The 12,302-nt window shown below is 43.7% G+C and overlaps 1 protein-coding gene across 3 annotated transcripts in view; it reads left to right on the plus strand.

Moving 5' to 3' along the window:
- Positions 1–12,302, plus strand: part of atp8b4 (ATPase phospholipid transporting 8B4) — an 86,477-nt gene that overhangs the window by 58,985 nt on the left and 15,190 nt on the right. For all 3 annotated transcript variants that reach the window (XM_052466592.1, XM_052466593.1, XM_052466594.1), the window contains 4 exons: positions 909–1,092; positions 4,734–4,957; positions 5,198–5,281; positions 5,741–5,986. In XM_052466592.1, coding sequence (XP_052322552.1) covers positions 909–1,092; positions 4,734–4,957; positions 5,198–5,281; positions 5,741–5,986 — 738 coding nt within the window. The remainder of the gene's footprint in view (positions 1–908; positions 1,093–4,733; positions 4,958–5,197; positions 5,282–5,740; positions 5,987–12,302) is intronic.

Raw genomic sequence — 12,302 nt, forward strand, 5'->3', positions numbered from 1 at the left:
TTGCAGGGGGGAGTTGTTGGTTGCCCAGGGTTCTCATCAGCAGACAGACAGACAGACACATTGCCCGTGCAGGGGGGAGTTGTTGGTTGCCATGGTTCTCATCAGCAGACAGACAGACAGACACATTGCCCTTGCAGGGGGGAGTTGTTGGTTGCCCAGGGTTCTCATCAGCAGACAGAGGTGAGCACAACTGTGTTGAGAATGATGATGTAAGACCAGGCAGACAGACAGACAGACAGACAGACAGACAGACAGACAGACAGACAGACAGACAGACAGACAGACCTTGCAGGGGGGAGTTGTTGGTTGCCCAGGGTTCTCATCAGCAGACAGAGGTGAGCACAACTGTGTTGAGAATGATGATGTAAGACCAGACAGACAGACAGACAGACAGACAGACAGACAGACAGACAGACAGACAGACACGCCCTTGCAGGGGGGGAGTTGTTGGTTGCCATGGTTCTCATCAGCAGACAGAACCTCACATTATTACATCATCACTGCTCCTAGAGCTGTGACACAGATTCAGATTCGTAAAAGCTTTATTGTTCCAATGCTGGGCAATTCATTTTACAACTGGCTTCTAGACCTTTTTCATCAGCAGACAGACCCTCCACTGCTTTGCTCCTACACCTGACTTGTCTCACACTCTTGTACTCGGTACACACACTGAGCCCCACTGTTTGCTACATCCTGTCTCTGCTCTGCAAGAGGGCTGGGATGTTAAACACCACAGGACTGGTTATAGGGGTGGTGATAATAGGGGTTTTAATAGGCCTAATGTGTCTGTGTCTCTGGCGGTGTTGTAGAGAAAAGACACAAGATAACTTCCATTCTAACCAAAATGGACAATAAAATCATATAATAAATGGATCTCTTTGTCTCCTCTCCTATTAACCCCCCTGTAGGCCCATGCCCTGGAGCCTGAGCTGGAGCAGGTCCTTCTGGAGACTGCCTGTCTGTGTAAGACAGTGATCTGCTGTAGGGTGACTCCCATGCAGAAGGCCCAGGTGGTGGAGCTGGTCAAGACGAACAAGATGGCTGTGACTCTGGCCATAGGAGACGGAGCCAATGACGTCAGCATGATCAAGAGTAATACATAGGTTACGTTATATTCAGCTTGCGGTGTTGCTCAGTCACCAGCGGGTATATGAGCAGCAATGAACGGGGTTCACAGGATGTCAGGAAGGACACAGGATCAGTTGGAAAACAAAGTTCCTACATGAGAGTGCATACTATCTTCCTTCATGTTCAATCATGAGTCTAACTACAAAATTGGGTGTGAATCTGACGTATGTTTCATGAGGAGAAGAGGAATTTGAGCAATAGGGTTCAATATGCAAAGAATGAGTTGCTAATAGTTTCCTTGTTTTTTGAGATATCAATACAAATTCAATGTGCTTCATCTTAGGGACATCCATAATAGAGATGACAAGTTTCAAGTTGATAGGCCACTGTGGAATGGATTTACAGTGGTTTAAATGTTACACACGTAAAATCAGATTTTTATGTCTAAAGACCAAATTTGGAGTGAATCTGAGAAGATTTTATATGATTATTTTAAGCGTTAGCGTTACACGGTGAAAAACGTTAATTACTTTTCTTATATTTTAAGAGATCAATACCAAACTTAACATGGTTCGTCATGGTAATGTCTTTGATGACCCTAAAAAGTTGCGAAGTGGATTTACAGTGGTTTAAATGGATACGTAAAATCCATTTAAAAATGTGTTTTTTTGGTCAATAATGGGGATGGGGTTTGGGGGCCTTTCCCCCCCACAATTTAAAAACTCAAATGCTATTTGGAGAACGTTTAAAAACAGGCCAAAATGTCCCCGGCCGTTATCACATTGGTTACTGTAGCTTCATTCATCTCAGTCCATCGACAAACACATAGCCTATTAACTATACCATTAGGCGCTATACACACAAACTCAAATTAGCTCAGCACCAGGATTACAAACTTTAATTTAACATGTAGCAGTCTGTTAGCAGACATTTTCTTTTATGAACAAAAGGTAAACAAATACGCTTTTCTTTTGCAGTTTACAGCTAATTTTCTGCAATTCTACACATTTTGCCATGGGGTGGAGAGAAATGTCTGCAGTTTTAAAGCTAATTTCCTGCAATTCTATACATTTTGCCATGACTATTGACATGTTAATATGATATTTGAGTAATAGTGACTAACAAAATCAACACAGGCCCCCTGGAAATCAAGGCCCCTGGGCAAATGCAATATGTACGTGTACCTGATCGGTAAGGGTAGCCGAGTGGTTAGAGCGTTGGACTAGTAACCGAAAGGTTGCAAGTTCGAATCCCTGAGCTGACAAGGTACAAATCTGTTGTTCTGCCCCTGAACAGGCAGTTAACCCACTGTTCCTAGGCCGTCATTGAAAATAAGAATTTGTTCTTAACTGACTTGCCTAGTTAAATAAAGGTTTTAAAAAAAATATTTAAAAAAACATGCAATATGTACCTGATCGGTAATTTAGCCATGAATTTTCTACAAGTTGAGATAGCTGGCTAGACGAAGAAGAGTAATTTAGGAATTTAAAAATGCTAATTGTGTGACTGTCAGTAAATGATATGTAACAAAAGGAAGACTGCTGATGCCAAGTTTCGTTTTGAAATTGCACCTCCTATATTCTACTATTCTAACTCTCAACAGTAAAAAAAAATGCATTGCCAAAGCAAGTATACTGGATAAACAAAAGTGAAATAAACAATAAAAAGTGAACAGTCAATATTACACTCACACAAGTTACAAGATAATAGAGACATTTCCAATATAACTTTATGTTTATGTAGTGTTGTGATGATATGCAAATAGTTAAAGGACAAAAGGGAAAATAAATAAGCATAAATATGGGTTGTATTTACAATGGTGTTTGTTCTTCACTGGTTGCCCTTTTCTCGTGGCAACAGGTCACACATCTTGCTGCTGTGATGGCACACTGTGGTATTTTACCCAATAGATATGTGAGTTTATCAAAATTGGATTTGTTTTTTCGAATTCTTTGTTGGTCTGTGTAATCTGATAGAAATATGTGTCTCTAATATGGTCAGAATTTTGGCAGGAGGTTAGGAAGTGCAGCTCAGTTTCCACCTCATTTTGTGGGCAGTGTGCACATAGCCTGTCTTCACTTGAGAGCCAGGTCTGCCTACGGCGGCCTTTCTCAATAGCAAGGCTATGCTCACTGAGTCTGTACATAGTCACAGCTTTCCTTAATTTTGGGTCAGTCACAGTGGTCAGGTATTCTGCCGCTGTGTACTCTCTGTTTAGGGCCAAATAGCATTCAACATGTAATTATATTTTTGTTTGGTTTGGTCTAGTTGCGTTGCTGTCCTGGGGCACTGTCTGTTTTTGTTTGTGAACAGAGCCCCAGGACCAGCTTGCTTAGGAGAAGCCAGGTTCATCTCTCTGTAGGTGATTTGTTATGGAAGGCTTTTGGGTGGTTGTAGAATTTAATGGCTATTTTCTGGATTTTGATAATTAGCGGGTTTCGGCCTAATTCTGCTCTGCATGCATTATTTGGTGTTTTACGTTGTACACATAGGATATTTTTGCTGAATTCTGCATGCAGAGTCTCAATTCGGTGTTTGTCCCATTTGGTGAATTCTTGGATGGTGAGCGGACCCCAGACCTCACAACCATAAAGGGCAATGGGTTCTATAACTAATTCAAGTATTTTTAGCCAGATCCTAATTGGTATGTCAAATTTTATGTTCCTTTTGATGGCATAGAAGGAAGGCCCTTCTTGCCTTGTCTCTCAGATCGTTCACAGCTTTGTGGAAGTTAACTGTGGCGCTGATGTTTAAGCCGAGGTATGTATAGTTTTTTGTGTGCTCTAGGGCAACGGTGTCTAGATGGAATTTGTATTTGTGGTCCTGGCAACTGGACCTTTTTCAGAACTCATTATTTTTGTCTTACTGAGATTAACTGTCAGGGCCGAGATCGGGCGAGATCGGGCACAGAATCTGTGTAGAAGATCTTGGTGCTGCCTAAGGTCCTCCTTGGTTGGGGACAGAAGCACCAGATCATCAGCAAACAGTAGATATTTGACTTCAGATTCTATTAGGGTGAGGCCGGGTGCTGCAGACTGTTCTTGCGTCCTTGATAATTTGTTGATGTATATGTTGAAGAGGGTGGGGCTTAAGATGCATCCCTGTCTCACCCCACGGCCCTGTGGAATGAAATGTGTGTTTTTTGCCAATTTTTGTTGTTTTTGTACATGGATTTTATAATGTCGTATGTTTTTCCACCAACACCACTTTCCATCAATTTGTATAGCAGACCCTCATGCCAAATTGAGTCAAAAGCTTTTTTGAAGTCAACAAAGCATGAGAAGACTTTGCCTTTGTTGTGATTTGTTTGTTTGACAATTATGGTGTGCAGGGTGAATATGTGGTCTGTCATACGATAGTTTTGTAAAAAGCCAATATGACATTTGCTCAGTACATTGTTTTCACTGAGGAAATGTACAAGTCTGCTGTTAATGATAACGCAGAGGATTTCCCCAAGGTTACTGTTGACGCATATCCCACGGTAGTTATTGGGGTCAAATTTGTCTCCACTTTTGTGGATTGGGGTTATCAGTCCTTGGTTCCAAATATTGGGGAAATTTCCAGAGCTGAGGATGATGTTAAAGAGTTTAAGTATAGTCAATTGGAATTTGTTGTCTGTATATTTTATCATTTCATGCAGGGTCACTCTCTCTCTCTCTGTCCAGCTGCTCATATAGGTGTAGGTATATCAGGTCAGGAGGGCATGCAGGCTGTGCTAGCCTCCGACTACTCCTTTGCCCAGTTCCGCTATCTGCAGCGTCTCCTGCTGGTCCACGGCCGCTGGTCCTATTTCCGCATGTGCAACTTCCTGTTCTACTTCTTCTACAAGAACTTTGCCTTCACCCTGGTGCACTTCTGGTTCGGCTTCTTCTGTGGTTTCTCAGCTCAGGTAATTAAAAGTGACAAAAAAAATAATATATATATATATTTTGAGAAAACGTAGGAACAAAATATACTTACGGTAGTTGTCTTTGTCCGAAGTCTCTTGAAAATAGAACACAATAATCAGTTATAAATGCTATTGCATTGGGGCAAAGAACAATGCACCATTATAGTTCATCAACATTTTATATTTGTAAACATTTTGTGGACATTTTTTTCTTCACCTTATTCCTTCTTCTGTTCTTAGACGGTTTATGACCAGTGGTTTATCACTCTCTTCAATATAGTCTACACATCCCTGCCAGTTCTGGCCATGGGGCTTTTCGATCAGGTAAGAACTGGTAGAAACTACAGGCAACCCGCCGAGCCTTCTTTCACTTTCCTTAACTTACTTACTTTCTTTCGTTTTTTTTCTTTTCAAGATTCTGCCAAGTCATACAGGTGAATATGTAATGTTTTTAGATACCCTTTGTCCTGTGTCCTAACAAAATACCATTAGGAACTCCAAACCTCTAACTACCTCTACCCCACCTAAACCTTAATTACTACCCTTGTCCTTAATTTACTACCCTTGTCCTCACGCAACTCTAACTCGATATCATTTAGAATCGGTAAACTGACCAGGACACAGGTTAAGCCTAGTTCTGAACTAAAAAGCCTACCCAATGGAGAAAGTCCATTAAAGTGCTTATTAGTCTAGGACTTAAGCTAAATCTGTATCTGGGAAACCAGACAATGTAATCCAGCGTACACACACACCTCTCATCACAACAACTCTTTTCATCCCCAGGATGTGAACGAAGCCAACAGCCACCGCTACCCTAGCCTGTACCGTCCAGGACAGCTCAATGTCCTGTTCAACAAGAGACAGTTCTTCCTGTGTACGCTACAGGGGGTGGGCACCTCCTTCCTCCTCTTCTTCATCCCCTACGGAGCCTTCTGCCTCGTCGCCAGGGACGACGGATCACACATCTCAGACCAGCAGGCTTTCGCCGTCATCATATCAACATCCTTGGTCATAGTGGTGAGCGTTCAGGTAAGAGACATAGTCAGATGGCTCATTCATCACAAAACCCACTGATATTGCCAACTACTTTAATGATTTTTTAAATTGGCAAGATGAGCAAACTTAGGCATGACATGCCAGCAACAAACATGGACACTACACATCCAAGTATATCTGACCAAATTATGAAAGACAAGCCTTGTAATTTTGAATTCCTTGAAGTCAGTGTGAAAGAGGTGAAAAAAATTGGTTGTCTATTAACAATGACACAGGGGTCTGACACGTGGATGGAAAATTACTGAGGATAATAGCGGACGATATTGCCACTCCTATTTGCCACTTCTTCAAATTAAGCCTGCAGGAAAGTGTGTGCACTCAGGCCTGGAGGGAAGCAAAATAAATTCCCTTACCTAAGAATAGTAAAGCCTCCTTAACTGGCTCAAATAGCCAACCAATCATCCTGTTACCAACCCTTAGTACATTTTTGGAAAACAAATGTGTTGTGTTCTTTAATGTAAGCCTCTCCTACAAAATCCAGGTAGAATCAGGAATTCCCCAGGGCAGCTGTCTAGGCCCCTTACTTTTTAAAATCTTTACTACCGACATGGCTTTGAGGAAAGCCAGTGTGTCTATGTATGCGGATGACTCAACACTATACACGTCAGCTACCACAGCGATTGAAATGAGAGCAACACTTAAACAAAGAGCTGCAGTTAGTTTCAGAATGGGTGGCAATGAATAAGTTAGTCCTAAATATTTCGAAAACTAAAAGCATTGTATTTGGGACAAATCATTCACTAAACCCTAAATCTGAACTAAATCTTGTAATGAATAATGTGGAAATTGAGCAAGTTGAGGAGACTAAACTGCTTGGAGTAACCTGTCATAGACAAAACATATTGATACAACAGTATCTAAGATGGGGAGAAGTCTGCCTATAATAAAGTGCTGCTCTACTTGCTTAATAACACTATCAACAAGACAGGTCCTACAGGCCCTAGTTTTGTCGCACCTGGACTACTGTTCAGTTTTGTGGTCAGTTGCCAATTGGCTCAGAACAGGGCAGCACGGTTGGCCCTTGGATGTACACAGAGAGATAACATTAATACTATTTATGTCAATCTCTCCTGGCTGAAAGTGGAGGAGAGATTGATTTCATCACTACTTGTCTTTGTGAGAGGTATTGACATGTTGAATGCACCAAGCTGTCTGTTTAAACTGCTGGCACACAGCTCAGACACCCATACATACCCCACAAGACATGTCACCAGAGGTCTCTTCACAGTCCCCAAGTCCAGAACAGACTATGGGAGGCACACAGTACTACATAGAGCCATGACGACATGGAACTCTATTCCACAGTACTACATAGAGCCATGACTACATGGAACTCTATTCCACAGTACTACATAGAGCCATGACTACATGGAACTCTATTCCACAGTACTACATAGAGACATGACGACATGGAACTCTATTCCACAGTACTACATAGAGACATGACTACATGGAACTCTATTCCACAGTACTACATAGAGCCATGACTACATGGAACTCTATTCCACAGTACTACATAGAGCCATGACTACATGGAACTCTATTCCACAGTACTACATAGGGACATGACTACATGGAACTCTATTCCACAGTACTACACAGAGCCATGACTACATGGAACTCTATTCCACAGTACTACATAGAGCCATGACTACATGGAACTCTATTCCACATCAAGTGACTGATGCAAGCAGTACAATTAGATGTAAAAAACAGATAAATATATACCTTATGGAACAAGGGGGACTCTGAAGAGACACATACATAGACACATGCATACACACACACACACACACACACGATAACATTCCTCTCTGCTACCACACGGCAAGCGGTACAGAAGCGCCAAGTGTAGTTCCAAGAGGCTCCTCAACAGCTTCTACCCCCCAAGCCATAAGACTCCTGAATATCTAATCAAATGGCTACCCCCCCCACCCTCCCCTTTACGCCGCTGCTACTCTCTGTTATTATCTATTTATTTATTATCTATGCATAGTCACTTTAATAACTCTACCTACATGTACATATTACCTCAACTAACCAGTGCCCCCTGTATATAACCTCCACATTGACTCTGTACCGGTACCCCCTGTATATAGCCTCCACATTGACTCTATACCGGTACCCCCTGTATATAGCCCCCACATTGACTCTGTACAGTAACACCCTGTATATAGCCTCCACATTGACTCTGTACCGGTACCCCCTGTATATAGCCTCCACATTGACTCTGTACCGTAACACCCTGTATATAGCCTCCACATTGACTCTGTACCGTAATACCCTGTATATAGCCTACATATTGACTCTGTACCGTAATACCCTGTATATAGCCTCCACATTGACTCTGTACAGTAACACCCTGTGTATAGCCTACACATTGACTCTGTACCGTAATACCCTGTATATAGCCTCCACATTGACTCTGTACCGTAATACCCTGTATATAGTCTCCACATTGACTCTGTACCGGTACCCCCTGTATATAGCCTCCACATTGACTCTGTACCAGTACCCCCTGTATATAGCCTCCACATTGACTCTGTATCGGTACACCCTGTATATAGCCTCCACATTGACTCTGTACCGGTACCCCCTGTATATAGCCTCCACATTGACTCTGTACCGGTACCCCCTGTATATAGCCTCCACATTGACTCTGTACTGGTACCCCTGTATATAGCCTCCACATTGACTCTGTACCGGTACCCCCTGTATATAGCCTCCACATTGACTCTGTACCAGTACCCCTGTATATAGCCTCCACATTGACTCTGTATCGGTACCCCCTGTATATAGCCTCCACATTGACTCTGTACCGGTACCCCCTGTATATAGCCTCCACATTGACTCTGTACTGGTACCCCCTGTATATAGCCTCCACATTGACTCTGTACCGGTACCCCCGTTATTAGCCTCCACATTGACTCTGTACCGGTACCCCCTGTATATAGCCTCCACATTGACTCTGTACCGGTACCCCCTGTATATAGCCTCCACATTGACTCTGTACAGTAACACCCTGTATATAGCCTCCACATTGACTCTGTACCAGTACCCCTGTATATAGCCTCCACATTGACTCTGTACAGTAACACCCTGTGTATAGCCTCCACATTTTTTTTTTTTTTTTTTTTTTATTTCACCTTTATTTAACCAGGTAGGCTAGTTGAGAACAAGTTCTCATTTGCAACTGCGACCTGGCCAAGATAAAGCATAGCAGTGTGAACAGACAACAGAGTTACACATGGAGTAAACAATTAGCAAGTCAATAACACAGTAGAAAAAAATGGGCAATCTATATACAATGTGTGCAAAAGGCATGAGGAGGTAGGCGAATAATACAATTTTGCAGATTAACACTGGAGTGATAAATGATCAGATGGGCATGTACAGGTAGAGATATTGGTGATATTGGTGTGCAAAGAGCAGAAAAGTAAATAAATAAAAACAGTATAAAAACAGTATGGGAATGAGGCAGGTGAAAAAGGGTGAGCTATTTACCTATAGACTATGTACAGCTGCAGCGATCGGTTAGCTGCTCGGATAGCTGATGTTTGAAGTTGGTGAGGGAGATAAAAGTCTCCAACTTCAGCGATTTTTGTCGTTCCAGTCACAGGCAGCAGAGTACTGGAACGAAAGGCGGCCAAATGAGGTGTTGGCTTTAGGGATGATCAGTGAGATACACCTGCTGGAGCGCGTGCTACGGATGGGTGTTGCCATCGTGACCAGTGAACTGAGATAAGGCGGAGCTTTACCTAGCATGGACTTGTAAATGACCTGGAGCCAGTGGGTCTGGCGACGAATATGTAGTGAGGGCCAGCCGACTAGAGCATACAAGTCGCAGTGGTGGGTGGTATAAGGTGCTTTAGTGACAAAACGGATGGCACTGTGATAGACTGCATCCAGTTTGCTGAGTAGAGTGTTGGAAGCCATTTTGTAGATGACATCGCCGAAGTCGAGGATCGGTAGGATAGTCAGTTTTACTAGGGTAAGCTTGGCAGCGTGAGTGAAGGAGGCTTTGTTGCGGAATAGAAAGCCGACTCTGGATTTGATTTTTGATTGGAGATGTTTGATGTGAGTCTGGAAGGAGAGTTTGCAGTCTAGCCAGACACCTAGGTACTTATAGATGTCCACATATTCAAGGTTGGAACCATCCAGGGTTGACTCTGTACCGGTACCCCCTGTATATAGCCTCCACATTGACTCTGTACCGGTACCCCCTGTATATAGCCTCCACATTGACACTGTACCGGTACCCCCTGTATATAGCCTCCACATTGACTCTGTACCGGTACCCCCTGTATATAGCCTCCACATTGACTCTGTACCGGTACCCCCTGTATATAGCCTCCACATTGACACTGTACCGGTACCCCCTGTATATAGCCTCCACATTGACTCTGTACCGGTACCCCCTGTATATAGCCTCCACATTGACTCTGTACCGGTACCCCCTGTATATAGCCTCCACATTGACTCTGTACCGGTACCCCCTGTATATAGCCTCCACATTGACTCTGTACCGGTACCCCCTGTATATAGCCTCCACATTGACTCTGTACCGGTACCCCCTGTATATAGTCTCCACATTGACTCTGTACCGGTACCCCCTGTATATAGCCTCCACATTGACTCTGTACCGGTACCCCCTGTATATAGCCTCCACATTGACTCTGTACCGTAACACCCTGTATATAGCCTCCACATTGACTCTGTACCGGTACCCCCTGTATATAGCCTCCACATTGACTCTGTACCGGTACCCCCTGTATATAGCCTCCACATTGACTCTGTACCGGTACCCCCTGTATATAGCCTCCACATTGACTCTGTACCGGTACCCCCTGTATATAGTCTCCACATTGACTCTGTACCATAACACCCTGTATATAGCCTCCACATTGACTCTGTACCAGTACCCCCTGTATATAGCCTCCACATTGACTCTGTACCGTAACACCCTGTATATAGCCTCCACATTGACTCTGTACCAATACCCCCTGTATATAGCCTCCACATTGACTCTGTACCGGTACCCCCTGTATATAGCCTCCACATTGACTCTGTACCAGTACCCCCTGTATATAGCCTCCACATTGACTCTGTACCGGTACCCCTCTGTATATAGCCTCCACATTGACTCTGTACCAGTACCCCCTGTATATAGCCTCCACATTGACTCTGTACCGGTACCCCCTGTATATAGCCTCCACATTGACTCTGTACCGGTACCCCCTGTATATAGCCTCCACATTGACTCTGTACCGGTACCCCCTGTATATAGTCTCCACATTGACTCTGTACCATAACGCCCTGTATATAGCCTCCACATTGACTCTGTACCAGTACCCCCTGTATATAGCCTCCACATTGACTCTGTACCGTAACACCCTGTATATAGCCTCCACATTGACTCTGTACCAATACCCCCTGTATATAGCCTCCACATTGACTCTGTACCGGTACCCCCTGTATATAGCCTCCACATTGACTCTGTACCAGTACCCCCTGTATATAGCCTCCACATTGACTCTGTACCGGTACCCCTCTGTATATAGCCTCCACATTGACTCTGTACCAGTACCCCCCTGTATATAGCCTCCACATTGACTCTGTACCGGTACCCCCTGTATATAGCCTCCACATTGACTCTGTACCGTAATACCCTGTATATAGCCTCCACATTGACTCTGTACCAGTACCCCCTGTATATAGCCTCCACATTGACTCTGTACCGGTACCCCCCTGTATATAGCCTCCACATTGACTCTGTACCGTAATACCCTGTATATAGCCTCCACATTGACTCTGTACCGTAATACCCTGTATATAGCCTCCACATTGACTCTGTACCGTAATACCCTGTATATAGCCTCCACATTGACTCTGTACCGGTACCCCCTGTATATAGCCTCCACATTGACTCTGTACCGTAATACCCTGTATATAGCCTCCACATTGACTCTGTACCGGTACCCCCTGTATATAGCCTCCACATTGACTCTGTACCGGTACCCCTGTATATAGCCTCCACATTGACTCTGTACCGGTACCCCCTGTATATAGCCTCCACATTGACTCTGTACCAGTACCCCTGTATATAGCCTCCACATTGACTCTGTACCGGTACCCCTCTGTATATAGCCTCCACATTGACTCTGTACCAGTACCCCCTGTATATAGCCTCCACATTGACTCTGTACCGGTACCCCCTGTATATAGCCTCCACATTGACTCTGTACCGTAATACCCTGTATATAGCCTCCACATTGACTCTGTACCAGTA

The sequence above is a fragment of the Oncorhynchus keta genome, chromosome 17 (genome assembly GCF_023373465.1).
Source record: "Oncorhynchus keta strain PuntledgeMale-10-30-2019 chromosome 17, Oket_V2, whole genome shotgun sequence".
NCBI classification, from domain to species: Eukaryota; Metazoa; Chordata; class Actinopteri; order Salmoniformes; family Salmonidae; genus Oncorhynchus; species Oncorhynchus keta.